This window comes from Microcebus murinus, chromosome 10, assembly GCF_040939455.1.
Source record: "Microcebus murinus isolate Inina chromosome 10, M.murinus_Inina_mat1.0, whole genome shotgun sequence".
NCBI classification, from domain to species: Eukaryota; Metazoa; Chordata; class Mammalia; order Primates; family Cheirogaleidae; genus Microcebus; species Microcebus murinus.
The window spans coordinates 5731658-5752269 of record NC_134113.1 but is presented as its reverse complement, the minus strand read 5'-3'; the positions used below and the strand labels follow the sequence as shown (position 1 = coordinate 5752269).

The following is a 20612-nucleotide window of genomic DNA, read 5'->3' as shown; positions in this document are numbered from 1 at the left end:
ATTGGATTTTTTAAAAATCCATTCTTCTAATCTCTGCGTTTTGGTGGGAGTGTTTAAGCATTTTAGGTTTAATATAATTACTGCTGAGGTAAGATTCATATCGGCCAGTTTGCTCTTGTTTTCGTTATATCTTACGTCTTTTTCATCCATCTTTCTTCTATTATTGCCTGCCTTTGTGTTAAATAGATATTTTCTATTTACCATTTTATTTTATTTTATTTATTTTTTTTTTTTGAGACAGAGTCTCACTTTGTTGTCCAGGCTAGAGTGAGTGCCGTGGCGTCAGCCTAGCTCACAGCAACCTCAAACTCCTGGGCTCAAGCGATCCTCCTGCCTCAGCCTCCCGAGTAGCTGGGACTACAGGCATGCGCCACCATGCCTGGCTAATTTTTTTTTTTTTATATATATATCAGTTGGCCAATTAATTTCTTTCTATTTATAGTAGAGACGGGGTCTCGCTCTTGCTCAGGCTGGTTTTGAACTCCTGACCTTGAGCAATCCGCCCGCCTCGGCCTCCCAAGAGCTAGGATTACAGGCGTGAGCCACAGCGCCCGGCCCTATTTACCATTTTAATTCCATTTCTTTTCCTACAGTAAAAATTTTTTTCTTAATGGTTGCCCTGGGGATGATAATTAACCTTTTTAACTTATAACAATCTAGTTTGGATTAATAGCAAATTAATTTCATTAATATACAAAAAGCATGCTCTAATATAAAATTCCATTTCCTCTCCTCTCCTTTGTGCTATTATTGTCGTACAAATTATATTTTTGTGCATTATAAGCTCATCAACACAGTTTTATAACTGCGGCCATGTGCTGCATAATGATGTTTTGGTCAACAATGGACCACATATATGACAGTGATCTCATAGTATTATATAATACCATGTTTTTACTTACCTTTTCATGTTTAGATATGTTTAGACACACAAATACTTGCCATTGCATTACAGTCCTCAGTACAGTAACGTGCTGCACAGGCTTGTAGCCTGGGAGCGATAGGCTACATCGTATAGCCTAGCCGTGGAGTAGGCGCCGCTGTCTAGGTTAGTGTAAGTGCACTCTGCGATGTTTGTACAGTGGCAAAATTGCCAAACAATGCGTTTCTCAGAGCACATTCCTATTGTCAAGGGATGCATGACTGTCTTCCTTTAAGTAGTTGTTTTTTAAACCAGATGGGAGAATAAAAGAATTGCAAACAGAAATACATTTGTATATTGACCTGTGTAGTTGCTTTTACCAGGGCTCTCTATTTTTTCATGTAGCTTTGGGTCACTGTCATTTAGCCCTTTCGTTGCAGCCTGAAAGTTTCCCTTTAGTATTTCTTGTGGAGAACGACTGATAGTGATAGATTCTGGTTTAGTTTACCTGGGAATGACTTAATTTGTCCTTCATTTTTAAAAGATAGTTTTGCTGGTTATAGAATTCCTGGTTGACAGTCTTTTTTCAGCATTTCGTGTATGCCATCCTACTGCCTTCTGGTTTCTGTGGTTTCTGATGAGCAGTCAGCTGTTAGTCTTATTGAAGATTATTTGTGTGATGAGTAATTTTTCTCTTTCTGCTTTCTGACAGTTTTATCATGATGTGTGTTGGTGTGGCTGTTTGAATTTATCCTGCTTGGAGTTGAGTTTCTTGAATGTGTCAATTAATCTTTTTCATCAAACGTGGGGAGTTTTTTGGATATTGTTTCTTCAATTATTCTTTCTGTCCCTTCTCTCTTCTCTTTCTGTGACTCCATTGTGAGTGTGTTTGTATGCCTGATGGTGTCCCACAGTTCTCAGAGGCTCTGTTTGTTTTTCATCATTCTTTTTCCTTCCTCTTCCTCAGACTGGATCATCTCCACTGACCTGCCTTCAAGTTTGCTCATTCTTTCTGCTGTCAGCTCAAAACCACTGTTGAGCCCCTTTAATGAAATTTTTGTTTCAGTTATTATACTTTTCACTTCCAGAATTTGATTATTTTTTACAGTTATATCTCTTTATTCATATTCTCTATTTGCTAACACATAATTCTCATAATTTCTTTTAGTTCTTTAGGCATAGTTTCCTTTAGTTCTTTGAACATATTTCTTTCTTTTTTTTTTTTTGAACATATTTCTAATAGCTGATTTGAAAGCATTATTTAGTTTAGCCCCACATCTGGGTTTCCTCAGGGATAGTTTCTGTTGACTGCCCTTTTCCCTAAGGGCCATACTTTCCTGTATCTTTGTGCGTATCATTTTTAAAGATAAAACTGGATATTTTAAATAATATAATTTGCCAGCTATGAAAATCAGATCCCTTCCCTCACCAAGGTTTGTTGTTGTTGCTTTTATTTAGTGAATTTCCTGGCGTAATGCTGTAAAGTTTGTATTCTTTCTCATGAGTGGGCAGCTACTAAAGTCTCTGCTTGGTTAACTTGTCAGCTAATGAATGGTTAGAGATTTCCTTACATGCTGCGAACTATTAAGTCTCCCATCATTTGGCGAAGAGCTCCCAGCTATTGTGTTGGGCCATGACCTTGACACTCTGGCATTTTTCAAAAAAGCCTCCACTTCTTGCATTTGTGGAGCTTCAAGGTCAACGAGAGGTGAGTGGTGATGGCTTTTCTAGCTTTCCTGGTCATGCATACAACCATGCACATGACCATGATCCTCTAGATCTCCTGTGGACACCTCATTTCCCAGATTTTCTTTTTGAGTTTTTTTTTTTTGGCTAGGTTCTTGTTTGCCCCAGCTGGTATTCCCTCCTTGGGAAACTGTGACGTTAAACAACTGCCACTGATTGTTTTCAACAAACGCTGTGGTTTTAGGCTTTCCTTATTGCACAAGCTCTGAGTCAGCTCAAAAAAAGTCAGCTCAAATCCTGTGAATGGGGCTTTACATGTTAAATAGTGACAGTTCTTTATGGATGGGGAATTCTGGGGAGCCCCCAAGCTATTTTACCCCCTCCAGTGGCTGGTGGGCCGCTGTTTTTCACAGCTACGATATTTCTGAGGCTGCTGGTTTTCAGGCTACTATAGGACTGGGGAGAGGATGGGAATAGGGTAAGTTAGAATGCCACAAAGCTGCACTGTTTTTCTTAAATATATGTCCTTTGGATTGTTGCAAACCTTTGGTTAATCTCCGGAATTCTAAAAAAATGGATTTTTGGCCATTTTTGTCGGTGTTGTCATTGCCTTTGTGGAGGAGCATGTGCTCGAAGGTCCTTATCCTCTGTCCTCAAAGAGCTTCTCTGTATTGCTTTATGTTCACAGTGGTCACAGGGTCTTCCCCAGATTGTTATGTTGCTTAAAATAAAGTCATTGAGAACTAATAAAAATGGATACATTGTATAGACTCAAATATAAGGCGATGCTCTTTTTCTTTTTCTTTTTTTTGAGAAACATTTAATGAAAAACGCAAGAATATGTAATGTCTATGTGGTTATGATAGAGAGGGAGAAATTGTGGGCTTCAGCTTCTGAGGGACCTGGGTTCAAATTCCCACTTCTCTGCATATCAATCATGTAGTCACTGGACTTCACAGAGCCCCAGTTTCTTCATCTGCCAGAAAGTACTGCCCATTTTGTGGGACTGTTGTGAGGATTAGAAATAGGGCAGGTGACAGCTATGGTGTCATTAGTGGCTGTCTGACCTGCCCAGGTGAGGAGCTGCTTACCTGGATCGCCTGCCTTTCAACCTGGTGCCAGGGTAATCCCAGCACTCGGACCCTCAGAGGAATCAGCCACTTAGGTTTTCTACCTGTTCTTTCCGTCAGTCTTAACTGGTGGCCCAGGCTGCTTGGGTGCTAGATTTTGAGCAAGGGGCAGAGCAAGTAGGAGGTCAGGCCGCCCTAGACAGAGTTAGGAAGTGGATGAGAGCACCTGGCCCCCTATGCCTTTTGCTTTAGTGGATGCGTTATTTGCATTTAGGTAATGCATGTGCACGTAAGTCACGAGGTACTGCAAGACTTGGGATGAAGATGGCAGCTCCCTCCCCAGTGCAGCAGCTCTGGAGCTGCCTCCTTCTGTACCTGTTTCTCTAAGGAAAAACCTGAGATTGCTCTTTTGATTTTTCAATTTTATACATTACTTTTAAAGTTCATACAAGGAAGAATGAAGCTTTAGAGATTTAGTCTCCTCACTCGCAGAGATGTCTTTTTGCCTATCCTTTTAATATATTCCTAACACAGTTTTTGGTTGAATATTCATTTTGTGACTTGTTATTTTTCCTAAAGTAGCTAATTACTTTGCTTGTGGTTCTGTGTACCCGTCATAGTGCATGCCTAAGTCTCCTGCAGGGCTTTAACTGCCCCCAGCAGTGTGGAGAGGTGTGCTGGGGCATGTTTCTCTTGTAGGTTTACCTGCGGGAGCCTCCGAGCCCTGCTCCTGTTGGGACTGATCGGTATCCAGTCCTGCCCACATCATAGCCTGGGATGGCCACCGTCTCTCATCGCCTCTTTTCTGTCTGGGAGCCCCTGGTTCTGGGATCCAGTGGCTTCTTTTTTTTTTTTTGGTTTGCTCCCTCATTTCGGTGGAATACACCCCGTAGTAGCTTTCTGAGAAAGAGTGCCTGCGAGATAAATGTCTGGCAGACTTGCATGTCAGAAGAAGTCTTCATTCTGTCCTCAGCCTTAACTGATAGTTCGTCTAAGTGTAGAATCCTCGGTTGCAAGTCATTTTCCTTCAGACTCGGGGAGGCATCGCTCCATTTCCAAAGTTTAGCGTCCAGTGTCACTGTGGAAAATTCCATTGGCTTTGGGATTCCCCACTCTTTGTATGTGACCCGTTGTGTGTCTGGACAGTGTGCTTTAGGGCTGGGTCTTTCTTTATTCATTTTTCTGGGCAATCTTTTAGTGGAGCAAATGTTTTCCTTTAATTCCGGGACATTTTCTCAAATTGTTTTCTGACTTTCCTGATGTCTGCTTTCTGTGACTTCTTTTTCTGCAGCTCATAGTACTTAGATGTTGACATCTGGTTTTGATTTTCTTACCTTTTCTCACCTGTTACTCACTTCATTGTCTTTTTGTTTTAGTCCCTGTTGGATTTCCTCAACGCCATCTTCCCACTCTGTAGCCAAATTTCAAAAAAATCCTGCTACATTTTTATTTCTTTTGTAAGCACACCCTGCTACAATTTCACTGGTGGAATACCTTCTATTATCTCACCAAGGGTGTTAATTGTAGAGTAAAAATTTTTTTCCTGCCTCAGCCCTGTTTCCTCTGGTTTCCTTTCTTCTGTTTGCTTTGGCCTCTGTGTTCAGCGTGGGGTTTCTCAGAGGCCTGATGACAGGTGTGTTTGTGTGTGCGAACGGGACGCGTGTGGCTGTTGGTAAGCCGTGCGCGCGTGTGTGTGTGTGGGGGGGTGGCGTCACAGGGACCTGGCCGTGTCTTGGGGGACCCTCCCATGTTGACATCTGTAGACTTTTCCTCCCCAGCCTGTTGCTCTTCTCAGTCCCCAGTTTGTAAGCCCGGCTGCTGGATTTGAGGGCTGAGAGGGCACGCGGGCCGGGGTCTCTGCAGTCACTGTGTCTGCGTTTCACTGTAAGCTCCTGTTGTTCAGCCCCGGCCTCACTGCCCGTCTCCCTGGGCCCTGCTACTCCCCAGCGCGGCTCCCTGGCGTCTCGGTCACCCTGAGAACACACCCTCTGCTGGGGAGGGGTGGAGGGGGCGGTCACCGGGTGGGGCCTGACTGCTAATACGGCTCCAGGTCAGGCTGCAGCTCCTGGGCTCCTAGTCCCTGAGACCCCTGGGCTCTGGCCACAGCTCGGTTCGCATCTTGTGGCCGCCCTTCCCTGGTCCCCCTCCCAGGACTTTGGCTTCAGTTTTCTCTTCTCAGCTGAGCCGGTCCACTCATCTGTCTCCTTCCAGCCTCCAGACGTCGGCCCTCAGAGGGCCTTGCTTTTTCGTTCCTTTATTGTGGATTTCATAGGTTTCAGTGACAGGCATGTGTGAGTGCCCTGAGGTCCTCTGTCTGACCCCATCAGCACCCTGCTTGGGCGCCCCCCCCCCCCCCCCGGCACCATATGCATACCCGCCTGGAGGGTCTCAGAGAGCTGACGGGGCTGTCACGGTCAGGACCTTTATACCACCTCCTCATGGACAGATGGGGAAACTGAGGCCCAAGGAGGGGAAGGGCTGCTCCCCAGGTCCCACGGTGAGGTGGCAGCAGAGCTGAGCTGAACCCAGCGTCTCGACTCCCAGCCCAGGGCTGTCCCGCGGCCTCGTGGCACCGGCTGTGGCACAGGCCTTCATGCCACGGACGCTCCATGTCTGCCGAGATTCAAAACCGTGGCAGTTCGGAGCTGCCACCCAACAGGCTGACCTGTCTTGACAACGGTGGCTACGTGCGTGGCCTTCACTTGGCCTCCCAGGACATCCTGCAGCCGACTGCTCGGGAGACCCTGGGTGAGTCATGTGACTCCCTGGCCCTTGCCGTCTGTCACAAGCGGACAGTGACACCTCGTGGGTTCAGTGCCTGGGGATTGAGCACCTATTGTCACCACGCCCTGGCCGAGGGCAGAGAGAGCAAGCGGCAGGGCCAGCCTTGGGGCTCGCAGGCTGGGGGAGCAGACATGCCAGCTGGCAGTGGTCGCACAGCCCGCCCGGGGGTGCGACAGTGCTGTAGCGGCACCTGTTACCCTGCTAGGGTTGGGGAAGAGGCTGCTCTTGGAAGGTGTCTTGGAGGAGGTGGCTCTGGGCCGACTAATCAAGGGTGAGTGGAGCTGGAGCTGACTTAGAAGGCAGGGCAGGAAGGGGATCCCGGGTGCGTGGAACAGCATGAGCCAACGTCAGGAGGCCTGTGCAGCCCAGAGTGGCCAGAGGTGAGGTCAGAGCACCAGCAGGGGGTGCCACCACCCCCAGCACCCGTGATTACCACCTGCGCTGGCCTGAGGCCACTGGGGGCCTTTCGTGAATGCCTTGGGGCACCTGTGATCTGCCAGACTCGGCTTCCAATGAGCTTCCCGCAGGTCCTTCTGGCCACAGGCAGCCTTCACTCTGGGGGGAAACCGGGAAACTCTGGGCTGTCCTTTTCAGCCTAAGCCGTTTGGGCTCTGCAGCAGCAATGGCAGCAAGCAGTGAACATGATTGGGACTAAATGTTCCTGTTTCTAAAACATTTCCCTGGAAAACCAAATGTTTGAAAGTTAAACATTTTGGCTATTAGGATGGAACAGAAGAAAAATCCCATTTGCCTTTTAAATACGGCGCCAATGCTGAGTGGCGCGTCCAGACGCCCCACACGGGACCCCGGGCTCGGCCAGGCTGGTGGCCCGGACCTGGTGGCAGGTCTGCTGTCCCAGGACGCATCTGTCCACAGGGGGTGTCGTGGCCGCCCTGGGCTCCCACGAGCCGCTGTGTGGCCCCGGGCAGGTGGCCTGACCTTCTAGAGTCTGTTTGCATCTCTGGTGTGGCAGCCCTCAGGTCTGGGGCGTGTGACAGATTGCAGCGTTAATCCTCCTAAATGGCCCATAGTGCAGTGAGATCGGCAGCCGTCCAGTTTCCATCAGCCTTGCCTCTTAGTTTCTGCTTTCTGATGTTGGGCATCTGAAGCCTTGCTGGCCCTGGGGGACTGCCCCTCCGGGGTTACCCAGTTCCTCCAGGCAGCAAACAACTTGCCTTCCACACGCACACGCACACCCACCACGCCTCAGCCCACACCCAGCCACCCCCTTGTGGGGCCGCGGTCCACCTGCCTGATCACTGCAGGGCCAGCCCCAGACAGCTGGGGACAGCCCCCCTGCCCCAGAGCCTGCCCGAATTATCTAACCCCCCAGGCCCCAGCCTATTTTCCCTGCCTCGCCCGTCCCTCCCTTCTGGAACCACAGCAGAGGCTCTTGCCCACGTTTTCCCCTCCCCCTCCTGAGTGACCTGGTGCTTCCCACGTGGCCTTGCCTGGCGTGGGGTGGCTGTTTCCAGGGGAACAGTGCCCATCAACCTCCCTCACGACAGTGGTCTCTGTGTCTGTGTGTCTTACCAAACCTGCGTCAAAGCCCCCCGTCCCCACGTAAGTGCACCACGGGGCTCTGTGTGTCTGCCCTGGCTCGACTGTCACAAGTTCCCTGTGGACATCCTTTCTTGGGGACACTGAGGCTCAGGGAGGTGAGGGCTCTCACCCCCTCCAGAGGGCCGGTGGGAGGTAGAGCTGGGTGGAGGCCCCGCGGGCCACACCCTTCCTGTCCTCCGTGCCACGGGAAGGGCGGCCCGAGCCGGCTGGGGCCCGGAAGCATCGAATGCAAAGTGCCAATCACAGGCCGGGGTGCAGGGCCCCTCATGGGCATCCGCGGCGGCTTTGTGCTCCTGCGCCCGGCCCGCCGCTGCCCCGCACCGTCCAGAACTCTCTGCGCGGCCAGCCGCGGGATCCCTGAGCCCCGAGACCCGTCGGCGGCCCGAGCGGCCCCGTCCCAGACGGCGCCGGGAAGCCTGCTGGTGCGAACCTCCCAGACACCGCCAGCGTTTAAACACAGAACTGTCAAAGACGCACTAAAAACGCAATCAGAGATCGTTATGCCGGCTCTTTATTCCATCCCCCTCCGCTGCGCTCCGCGAGATGGGAATGGGCGGGAGCAGCCGTCAGTGGGCACCTTCCTGCTTGTCGCCGCATTTGGAGAACACTAAAACTCCGCCGGGAACGCGCGGATGGCGGAGGAGCTCGCACATACCTTGTTGAATTTAACAGATGATGCAGTTTGGAGGCAGCACTTTCTGCTAAATGGGATGGGTAAGTGTTAGCAGTGAAGAATTGTAACCTTTCGGAGGGAGATTAATCTCGGAAGCACCAACAGCAGAGATTTCCGCTTGCGTCCGCCCCACGCCCTCCCTGCACGCCATCCAGGCTCGCTCACGTGCGCTGCGTGTGGGGCGCAGGCCCTCTGGGCAGACGCACGTGGCAGTGGAAGGGTTAAAGCCGGGGCAGCCTCGGCGGCTTAGCCGGTCACTGCACAGTGGTCGCTTCACCCGCAGGAAACCCACGGCTCGTGCGGGCATGGCTGGCGACCCCGCAGGAAACCCACCGCTCGTGCGGGCATGGCTGGCGACCCCGCAGGAAACCCACCGCTCGTGCGGGCATGGCTGGCACCCTGGCCGAGAGGGAGGCGTTTGGGGAGCAGGTGTGAACGCCATCGTGCAGAACACACGTCATTGTCCCCAGCTCCGTAAAGCAGGGGGACAGGGCTGCTTTCGTGTCTCGGACATGGTGCTTGTGTCGGAGAGTGGGAGGTGACTCAGTGTCCTGGCCCACCCAGCAGGGCCTGGCCGGCGTGTCTCCAGTGGCAGGACCTGGCCTGGGCTGCAGTCCCTGCTCCGTCCTTCCCGCATGTCCTCAGTTCCTTCCAGTGTCCCAAGCCATCCGCCTGTTGGGCATGTCCTGCCAGGGGCTGGCCGTCGTTCAGGCGTCCACGAGCAGGAGCCGGGGTTCCAGTCCCAGCTCGCCACTGTCTTGCTGTGTGGTCCTGGGCAAGTCCCTTCCGCCGTCTGAGCTTCAGTTGCCCCCTCTTCCCAATGAGTGGCGTGGCCTGGACGCCCTGCAGGCCTCTCCGCTGTGTCTTGTCCCCCGTGTCTCCAGCAGAGCCGCGCCTGGTCTGGGACTGGGTGTGTGCCCCAGCAGGGCTTGTGGAGAGCTGACCAGGGCTGGCTTTACCCCCGGCACAGGGTCAGGGACGAAAGAGAGGGCTGGCTCGGTGGGCTTTGGGATGGGTAGGCTGAGGGGATTCCTAGCTTCTGTTGGGTTGACGAGGAGAGGGGGTGAGAAAAGCCATTTGGACCCATCTATCCCCTCTCTGAGGCTTGCCAAGGCCAGCCCCCCCCCCCGCCGCACCTGCTGTGCCAGCCTGGGTGCCCTCGGACAGCTGTGCCCCCTCTTGGTCCACGGGTGCTGGCGTGTCTGGGCTCCAAGGTCCACGCCGCCTGATCCCTCCCACACCCGCCTGGAGAACCCTGCCCCCCAGGGTCCTATGAGGGCAGCTGTTCCCACGGGTCCCCGAGGCGGCTCCCTATGTGTCAGCCTTGTGTGCTGCAGGGAACGGCAAGGGGAACAGCATTGCCTCCCTCTGTGTGCAGGCGTTGGGCGGAAGATTCCGTGGTCATCTCACCCCTCCCCAGAGCCCCTGGCATCAGTCCGTTGGTTGAGGCCCCCAGACCCCCCCCCCATTCCCGCCCAGGTGGAGGGTGGAGAAGAATCTACGCGCGACGGTCGCCGGGCGTTCTGTCCTCAGTCGGGCCGGTAAAAGCCGCAGGGTGATGCGAGTGCTGGGAGACGAATGCAGCCTTGGGCTGGAACAACAGAGGTAGCAGCCCTGGAGCAGAGGAGGGGACGCCTCCTCCCACCCTGTGGGGGTCAGGCCACGCCAGAGCTTGGGTTCTGTCCCCTCCCCCGCTAGAGAGCAGGTGCGGCTGGGGAAGATTCGGAGGCGGGCACTCAGGACTGGGTGAGGGGGTGGGTCGGAAAAGCATGCCCTGCAGGGACAGCTGGAGGAAAAGGGGGGACACGGGGGTCAGCCGGCAGAGAGGAGACAGTCAGCCCTGTCTAAGGACGGGTGGATTGATAAATGCGTCCATCCACCCATCTGTCAATCTATGTATCTGTCTGTGTATCTGTCAATCTATGAACCAGCCTCCTGCTCGTCCACCCATCCGTCCGTCCATCTGTCCGTCGCCCAGGGTGAGGCAAGTTGGCCGGATGGTTCAGAGTGAGCCTCAGGCTATGCCACAGGGGCCACCCAGTGTCCGCCGCTGTCCTCTGCAATTGTAATAATTGTCCGTCATTTTGGCATTGACTTGTGTCACCCCAGGCAGGTCTGCGAGCCTCGGTGGTCCCCGCTGTGACGAGGGGGAGCAACGCTTAGGTGTCTTTGAAGCTTGGGCGCTGGTGCGAGCTGCCGGGGCCAGGCGGACACACAGACGGCACGCTTGTGGCTGGGCCTGCAGCTCAGAGGGACGTGGTGCCGGGCGGGTCCGAGTTCGCAGATGACACGCCCCTGCCGCCGCGCCACGGGGCACCCACCTTGTGGGGGAGACCAGACCATGGGGGTGTCCCCCAGCAGGTGGTGGCGGCTGCCGGCTGCCTGGCTTTGCGTGCATGCTTGCCCGGGAGGGAGGGAGACCAGCCATCATCCCCCCCCCCCCCGTCAGAGACCCGACGTAAATACGTGTGTGTGCTGCGGCCCCTGGCTCGGGCGGCTCCGGAGCAGGAAGGGCGGGTGCGCTACCGCCTCCCCAGCGCCGTGTGTCGGGGAGGGCCCAGCGAGGGCCGCCACGCTTTGGCTGTGGCCTAGAGGCCTCGGAGGGGTCGGGGCGCTAACCCTCCTCCCCGCGGCCTGGGCGCGGCCGCAGGTTTCTCTGCACCAGGGCGCGCTGGGTGCTGTTGGTGGCCTCCTTGGCTGGACTCCTGCTGGGGTCACGCGTGCTCCTGTGTTCCTGAGGTCTCCGGTGACGGGAAGGAGCAGACTGCTCAGTGCCCCGGCCGGGCCGATGGGTGGGGTGCGCGGAGAGACAGGAGTATGGGGCTGGGAGGGAGGGGCGTGGAGAGCTTCACCTCTGGCCTGATTGATGTCCCCGGCCAGGGGCCACGTCTGTCCCCTTCAGCAACTATGGCAGGGACCAGGAAGCCAAACGCCCACCGTGAGTGGGCAGCACCTTACAATGAGCGATGCGGCCCTGGTGTGAGGCAGTAGGGACAGGCGGGGTCTGGGGCAGACTGGACGTTTCCACCCTATCTGAGGGGACACAGACACCCAGCACCTCCTGCCTGGCCCAGGACTGCCAGATGTTACCTTTCACTTATTTATTTTTAGAAAACAGATAATGAAGTGTTATCGGGAATCTCTCAAATGTTTAATGTTGGCAACAAATTCAAATTCAAGAAAGAAAAGGTTGTGCTGAACAAAATAAGTCTGTGGGCGGGTCTGGCCTACACGCTTCTAGTTTGCAAACTCCGGCTCAGGGAAGCTGACTTTTTGGTTTTTTTTTTTTTAACATAAAAAGTTTTGTGCTTTTCCGTTCTTTATCTTTCGAGAACAGCCTTGCGAGGTAGGTGTTGCTGTTCTCGTTTTACAGGCGAGGAAACCGAGGCACGGACAGGTGACACTGTACAGCTGGGTAGTAGCAGAGCGGGGCCTGGGACCCGCTGCCGGAGCCGAGAGCCCACGGCTGTGGAGTGCCCAAGGCCTCCCGAGCTGATGAACACGGAAGCAGGGGGCACACTCTTCTCCCAGACCTGTGGAGAAGTCTGGGTGGCGAGCAGGCGACGAGTAGACTGGCTTCTGCCTCTTGCCTCTGGGCTCCTGCCCCCGTCCCCACGGCTGGCCCACCGGGTGGCCGGTCTGCGAGTTGGCCATTGCCGTGGTCACAGGCATGTGACTGGACGACAGTGCAGGTCCCTCCTGGGGCGGGGCGTGGGGAAGTCTATATCTGTGTTCTGGACTCTTCTGCGTCACCGTGGTTAGAAAGTAGTAGCCGTGGTTGTTCCAGCACACGGCTTGTTGTTCAGCCGTGGACCCCACCTGCCCTTCCCTGGGGCCCAACCTGGGGCTGGGGGCCCCGCTCCTTGCTCGGCACTTGCTGGGGCGGAGTCTGCGCACAGATCTCCGCTCCGACCCCACACCGTGGGCCTCAGTTTCCAGTTAGACCCGCGGTCCTCGGTGCACGGGGCAGAGGCATTTCCGGAGCTTGGTTCCCGAGGAACACTCACGTGGCGGGACAGCTAGCGATTCACGTCATGGTCAAGGGTGGGGAAGGCTCTGCTGACCTGGACTGTCAGGGTCCCCAGGAGACAGACCACGGTGCCCGGGAGGATGAGGAGCGAGGGGAGTCCCGGGGAAGGGGCTCGGGGCAGGCTGAGCTCCCTTTATCCCCTGGGAAGGGGCAGTCGCCAGGCTCAGCCATCTGATCAGAGGGGAAACTGAGGCTCAGCGAGGTTAAGTAACTTGCCTAGGTGAGAGGTGACGGGACCGGGGTTTGGACCCAGGTCAGCTGGCTCCACAGCCGGGGCCTTTGCCTTGTGCGTGGCTTGGCGGAGTTGGGGGCCCTGTCCGGCCTCCTCCCACTGGTCTCAGGGGCTGACACCGGGGCAGGCAGGGCCTCGGGGACAGTGGTCCGAGGACAGCGGTTGGGGGGCAGCAGCAGGGGTGCCCCTACCAGCGATTCGGGCAGGTCCCGTCTGCCCCCACCCCGTGGACGTGCCGTGGCTTCCCGAAGGGCCCACAGCCGAGCGCCGTGCGTCTGTCCCTGTCCGCCCTGCAGGCAGCCTGCCCTACGAGTACAAGATCGTGATCGCCGGCAACCACGAGCTGACCTTTGACCAGGAGTTCATGGCCGACCTCATCAAGCAGGACTTTTACTACTTCCCGTCCGTGTCGAAGCTGAAGCCCGAGAGCTACGAGAACGTGCAGTCGCTGCTGACCAACTGCATCTACCTGCAGGACTCGGAGGTCACCGTGCGCGGCTTCAGGGTCTACGGCTCCCCGTGGTGAGTGGCCGCGCCGGGCTGGGGCTGGGCGGAGCGCCGCGGGGGGCGGCTGCAGAGGCCGGGGCGCGCTCTCGGGCGCCCCCGGGGCTGCGGCTTCCCGGGCCAAGCGGGCGGCAGCAATGCCCGCTGTGCCCTGCGCTGCGCCACATGCAGGCGGGTGCTGCTGTCATCTTCAGTTTTCAGGTGAGGAGCCTGGGGCACAGGGAGGGTGAGGACCTGTGGAAGGTCACGCGGCTAGGAAGGGGCAGAGCTGGGATTAAGCCTGGGCAGCTCGGTTCTAGAGCTACCCGTTTCAGCCGTCATTCTGGGGAGCTAGGGACCCTGCCCAGCGCTTGTCTTCCTTCCCCTCCGGGGTGCGTGGGGGCGACGATCGAGCAGCCCGACTGAGGAAGGGCAGTCGGAATTTTCATGGGTGGCTGAAAGCCTGATTGACTCTACGAGGGTGGCAGCTGTTTAGAAACACACACACATGCCCGGATTCTCTGTGTGGGACAAAGTGATTGTGCCTCTGCTCTGAGCTCACCTGGCTTCGTGGGGATCAAGGTGAGAACAGGTCACGAGTGTTCCGTGTGATGTCGTTGTGTCTGTGGGAGCCTTGGTGATGATGGTGATGGTGGTGGTGATGATGATGGTGATGATGATGATGGTGATGATGATGATGATGGTGAGGATGATGGTGATGGTGATGATGATGGTGATGGTGAGGATGATGGTGATGATGATGGTGATGGTGATGATGGTGATGATGATGATGGTGATGATGATGGTGATGGTGGTGGTGATGATGGTGATGATGATGATGGTGATGGTGATATGATGTGATGGTGATGGTGAGGATGATGGTGATGATGATGGTGATGGTGATGATGATGGTGATGATGATGGTGATGGTGATGGTGGTGATGGTGATGATGGTGATGGTGAGGATGATAGTGGTGATGTGATGATGGTGATGGTGATGGTGATGATGATGATGATGGTGATGATGATGGTGATGGTGATGATGATGGTGATGGTGATGATGTTGATGATGGTGATGATGTTGATGATGGTGATGATGATGATGATGGTGATGGTGATGGTGATGATGTTGATGGTGATGATGATGATGATGGTGATAATGATGGTGATGGTGATGATGTTGATGATGGTGATGATGATGATGGTGGTGGTGATGATGGTGATGGTGGTGGTGGTGGTGATGGTGGTGATGGTGATGATGATGATGATGGTGGTGGTGGTGATGATGGTGGTGATGTTGATGGTGATGGTGATGACGGTGATAGTGACGATGGTGATCATGGTGATGGTGACGATAGTGATGATGGTGATGATGGTGATGGTGACGATGGTGATGATGGTGATGACGATGATGGTGATAGTTATGATTATGATGATGATGATGGTGACAGTGGAGATGATGGTGGTGGTGATAGTTATGATTATGATGATGATGATGATGGTGGTGGTGATGATGGTGATGATAGTGATCATGGTGATGATGGTGATCATGGTGATAGTGATGGTGGTGATGGTGATGATGGTGATGATGGTGGTGGTGATGATGGTGATCATGGTGATCATGGTGATAGTGATGGTGATGATGGTGATGATGGTGGTGGTGATGATGTTGATGATTAAGACAATGGTGATGGTGCCAAGTGCTGGCAGGGTGAGGCAGGTCCCATACACAGAAAGGAGAGACCATATGTGCTTCATAGTGTGGCTTGATCCTGGAAGGCTCCCTGGAGGAGGCGTGCTGACTTGAGCCTGAAGGGAAGAGAAGGGAATTCCCAGGCAGAGAGGGGGCAATGTGGGGATAGCATGACCTGAGGCTGCTCTATCAGCTGGAGCAGCACAGGCAGGGAGGCTGAGGGTCATTTGGGGGACTGTATCGTGGGGGGACTTCAGGGAGAGCTACTGCCAACAGTCTGCAACTGGGAAACCCCTGGGCTCCCTGGCTGGTGCCACATGGTGACCTGGTGGCTGGAGGCTGCAGGCAGACTTAGGACCTGGTCCCATCTGCCAAGCCAGGTGCTGTCCTGTCTTCCTGGGCCCCAGCAGGTGCCTGCTGTCATCTCCTTGGTCCTCATGATGAACATGGTCTCTGTGAACCTTTCCTGTGGCCTATGAGGTCCCAGACGGGGACCTCTGGGGCTCTCAAGGACGCAGTGCACTTGGTACCAAGGGCAAGGCGGGGAGAGGAGAGGAGGCAGCGAATCTGCCTAGCAGGTCACGGGAGCCCAGACCTGGGGAGAGGTCTGGTCAGGCAAAACTGAGGAGGAGGGCGTTCTAGGAGGGCCCAGGGCGAGCACAGCCTGGAGCTGAGCGGGCGCGGGGAGGGCTGCAGGGTGAGGTGCAGGAAGGAGGGGGTGGAAGAGCAGGTGTAGAGGGCAGCGGGGAGCCCAGCAGTCTGGGCGGAATCTCCTTGCCCAGTGGTCTCGCCCCTCCCCCACGCTTCTTTTTTTTAAAGTTGTATTTTGTAGAGGTCAAGAGCATGGCTTGGGAACCAAACTGCGCTCAAACTTGGCCTCACCTTTTACTGGCAGGGAGACCCTGGGTGAGTCACTTAACCTCCTTGTGCCTCAGTTTCCTCCTCTGCAAAGTGGAGGTGACAGTGTGCCTCCTCCAGAGGGTGGCTGTAAAGGTGCCATGAGGGTCCAGCTGAGCCCGGTGCCAGGACGGACACGTGGTCCTCGCTACCTGCCGAGAGCCCGCCCTCCGCGCGGCCTTGCTGGAGCCCAGTGTGGGTGGAGGACGGTGGGGATGGGGCTGGCAGGCGTCTCTAGGGGTCCTGCCCCTACCCCAGAGCAGCCCTGTGCGCCTCGACGCTGGGCTCTGAAGAGCCCCCTGCCAACCGGCTCGCCAGGCGCGGGGGGCCCAGCCCTGTGGCCCTCTGCACCGAGGGCCCGAGGCCCGGCGAGGTGGCTGTTGGCCACGCCACCAGTTTGACCTGCTTTGGCTCCTGTGGCTTCCAGCGTGAGCAGCTCTGGACTCCCCCGTTCCCAGTTGCCCCCGGGGCCCGAGTACAAGTGGCGCTTTCTCCTTGACCCCCACCAGCCGGGCGCACGCACACGGCCCGGAGTGGGACCGCACCCAGGAGACGGCTTCGGGGGCCCTGCGACCCTGCTCCAGGAGGGCCTGGTGAGACCCGGGAGGGCTCCCTGTTGGAGGGGGCATTTGAACGGGGGCCAGAAGCATTGTGGGGTTTCCGTGGTGGAGGAGGAGCCACACATCCGAGCCCCTGTTACGTGCCAGGCTCTGCGTGGGGCTGACGTCATTTACAGCTCTTAACGCCGAGGGCTGAGCGGCCCCTTCCCGCCCCACGCGCCGGCCGCGCCGGGGCAGCCGTGGTCTCTCAGGCCCCGACTGGGGCTGGGGGAGCAGGTGGCGGGAGGCGAGACCCGGCTCGTTTGCTGGGCAGGTGTCACTGCATCTCCAACTGGTGTGAGCTGATTGCTCGCATCTGCTTCTGTGGCGACAGGGAATTAACCCTGAGCAGCTCCGGCTGCCGCCTGCCCCTGGGCCTGGGGGCCTGGGGGCCTGGGAAGCTGGGTCCCTGCCACAGAGCCACAGCATGGGTGGTTCAAATTGGGGTGCTGCCACCTGTTAGCTGTGTGACTTTGGGCAAGTGACTCAGCCTCTCTGGTCCCTCTGTCTAGTGGGGGCTACAAGTGCCCCTTTTACAGAAGGGCAAGTGGAGGCCTGGCGGGGGCATGTGGCTGGCCCAGGGCCACACAGCGAGGGGTCCTCCAGGGTGGAGGCCACTGTGTCCTCTCCCGGACTCTTCCTGTGTGCCAGGGCGCCGTAGGACGCACACAGGCCTCCCTGGCCCTGTGGGGAAACTGAGGCCCGGGGGTCTCGTGAGCTCAGGAGCGAATGTGTCAGTTCATTTGTCAAGTGTGTGTCGTATCCCGGTGAGCCTGGGACGGGGCACGAACGGGCGCGGCCCTGCCTTGGGGTCCAGGCTCTCGGGGAGACGTGCAGCCGGGCCAGGTCTTGGTTCAGCGGGAGCCAGGAAGAGAGGCCCGGGAGCGGGTCGGGAGGGCTTCCCACGGGACAGCCGGGGCTGAAGGGACACAGGCAGCCACGGGGCTGGGGAAGGCCGAGGCAGGCGGAGGGAACAGCCCGGGGCCCGCGACTGTCGACGCCTGTGCTTGCGGGCTTGGCGCGGCCAGTGCTCGCTTCCTGGCTCATCGGTCCTCGCAGTGGCCTGTGGCCGGGCGCCTTTACCAAGGCCGCGCGCAGGAGCTGCCGAGAGGCAGGAGACTTTTCTTTTCTTCTTCTTTTTTTGTTAATATAAGAGACAGGGTCTTGCTCTGTCACCCAGGCTGCAGGGGTGTCATCATAGCTCCTGCAGCCTCGAACTCCTGGGCTCCAGTGATCCTCCCGCCTCGGCCTCCCAAAGTGCTAGGATTACAGGCGTGAGCCACCGCGCCCGGCCTGCGCTGCTTCCAAAGCGGGCGTGCCCGTCCCTTCCCCTGCCCGCAGTGCCGCACCCGCCTGTCACCTGCACTCGGGGTTGCAGGGCCGTCACGTTGTACCCGTCCCGACGGCGTGCGCTGGCGTCCGGCGCGGCTCTCCTCTGCCCTCGCCTGTTGACCAGAGAAACCGAGAACCTTCCGCGTGTTTGTTGTCCACTTAGATTCGCAATTCTGTGGAGTGCTTGTCTTCGCCCATCTAGAACAGCAGCCGCTCCTCCGTCTTGTTCTAACGGTTCGCGGGGACCCTGCATGGGCGCTGCGCGCACGAGCCCTTTTGCAGCTGTGACGCCACACGTAGCTCCCCACCCCGTGACCCGCCCTCCCTGTCTCAGCAGAGCCTTCGGGTGGACAGAGCTTTAGACCTCGGCGTGGTCACACGTCTCGGCGTCTCTCTTCGCGGTGACTGGTGCTGGCGCCCTGCTGAGGGCACCTCCCTCGCCCACAGCCGTGAACGTGGGTTTCCGCAGCGCCTTGCAGAACGTGCGTCGTTCCGCCTTTCACGTCTGGGCGTGGGATCCGCCAGAAATGACGGTGTTGACGGTGTGGGGCAGGGGTCCCGTTCTGGGCTTTCCCAGGTGGACACCACTGGCCGGGCCGTGGGCAGAGCGCCCGTCCTCTGCCTGCCCCGCCCGTGCCCCATCCGCACGCGGCGCCTGCGCTCGGCTCGCGCCCTGCTCACCGGTCCCGTGGGGCGGGCCGCCGCGCTGACTGCAGCAGTTCCCGATTTCTTCAGTAGCTCTTTTCCTGCTAGGACATTTGCAGCTCCGCCAGGGAGGGACCTGAGTCTCCCTCTCCTGTGGACCCGACGCCGGTGCCTGCTGCGCTGTCCAGCCCATCGCAGTAAATATTTGTTGAGTGGATGAACCAGTGATGGACGGCAGGCCACAGACCCAGTTACAGTCAAGGCCGGGCCTGCACGTCCTGTGTTCGACTGTCTCTGCGGCCTCCTCTCGGTCCCCACCAGCTCTCTGCCCGCTGGTTCCGGCCTCGGCCTCCTTGCTCTGAAGCAAGGTCCGCCGGGCTTGCCGCATGGCCCCTGCAGTGCCATCCCCGCCACCCCAGGCCGAAGCCGTGCCCAGCCCAGATCCTGCGTCCTGCCTCCCCGAGCAGGGCCCCCTTCCCGCCGCCCCTCGTCTGGGTGCCAGGGAAGGGTGAGAGTCTCACTGGGGCTGCAGTTGGTGCTGCCCCTCCGGGCTCTGTGGCCCTCGGGCGCAGCCTCGGCACTGGGCCTCCGCGGCTTAGAGGAAGGGGGCGGGAACCAACTGCAGGAGAAGAGGAAGAACTCAGCTGTTACCAGATCCTAAGTGTTAAAAAAAAATCCCGTATACATACCGTATTCATTTATGGGTTTTGGATGCATTTTTTGTTCTCATTTAACTGAAAACGGCCTTGATTTTTTTTTAAAAAAGAGACTGAGCGAGAGAGTGAAATTGGCACGCGGCGAGTCCATCTGGTCTAATTACTTCTGGTATTTTGAAAGAAGGAATCTAAACCTGCTGAGACATTAAACTTTGAGAAGTGGCTGCGGGCCGTCGCTGGGCTCTGGGCTCGGATCCTGGTTCTCGGCGCAGAGGTCTGGCTGCCGCCCGGTGGGGCTGAGCCTCAGGGCCAGCAGGGGAGTCTGGGACGCCAGGGCCTGGGGTCCGCGCCCCCAGGTGGCCAGGGGCCAGGCGGCCGTTCTGGGGCACTTGTCCTGGCGTGCGGCCCCAGGCGCTTAACCTGGGGGCGGAATCTAGGCTTTCTGTGCAATGGCAGCAGGGACGGTCCCCTGGCGGCGTTTTTCTCAGGATTCAAGGAGGACACGTGTGTGTGTCGCCTGGCACCCAGCGGGCACCCACACGCCTGCTGCGGGCCGCAGAGACCACCGAGGTTGGGAGGGGCGATGAAGGTGGTGTGTGTGCAGCCCCAGCCTCGGGGCAGAGCCGCCCCGGGAGGCTCGGCCGGGTCTGGGCGGTCTGCCCTCTCCGTCCCTGTCCCTGCCCTCGCTCACAGTTGGCCTGTTGGGTGGGTGGGGGCCCCACGTGGCGGCGCCGTGAGGTCCCGAGGAAGTCGGGCGGCCAGGCAGGGCCTGGCGGTGGAAGGACGGGGTCCTGCCCAGGGCCGTGCACAGCAAGCTGCGAAATTTCTTCTTTTGAAACTTTATAAACATCCTTTGTAGAGAAACGGACACAGGGTGTTGTCACGGATCCCTGGCGTCCTCCTCGCCTGTCCGATGCGTCTCACCAGAACGGGGCCGGGTCCCCACTGGGGTGCGGGTGGCCGGGTTCCTGGCCAGCCCTGGGGCGGCTCCTGCTGCCCCGGCTGTGGCTGGCGTGGCCGAGGCCACCTGCCCGACTGGGCCCCGCCCCATGGCCGTGTTCCACCCGGGCTCCAAGGCCGCCCAGCAGCGCCGCCCTCTCCAGGAAGCCCCGCGAGGCCAGTGTGGACCGCGAGGCCAGTGTGGACCGCGAGGCCAGTGTGGACTGCCCGCCCTGCGGCGCCCTGGCCGGCGGCCCTTCCTCCCGGCTCCGCCTGGGGAGTGGGCCAAGCACCTGGCCCCAAATCCTTCACTCTTTCTCTTAAGAAACATTTTCAATGTTTTAAAAAACATTTATTTTTTAGCCTCTGTCCAGTAATTCTGTCTGCCTTTGGGATATTGTAATTTTGGATTGCATGCTTCTCTCTGGGGGAATCCTGTTTAGGGGTGTGGCCGGGTTTGGGGGTGTG

At 57.1% G+C, this 20612-nt stretch overlaps 1 protein-coding gene across 1 annotated transcript in view; it reads left to right on the top strand.

Annotated features, from left to right (window-relative positions):
• MPPED1 (metallophosphoesterase domain containing 1) overlaps positions 1-20612 on the top strand; it is a 64024-nt gene that overhangs the window by 26606 nt on the left and 16806 nt on the right. The window contains exon 3 of the mRNA XM_076006929.1: positions 13197-13422. Within this exon, the coding sequence (XP_075863044.1) occupies positions 13197-13422 (226 nt within the window). The remainder of the gene's footprint in view (positions 1-13196; positions 13423-20612) is intronic.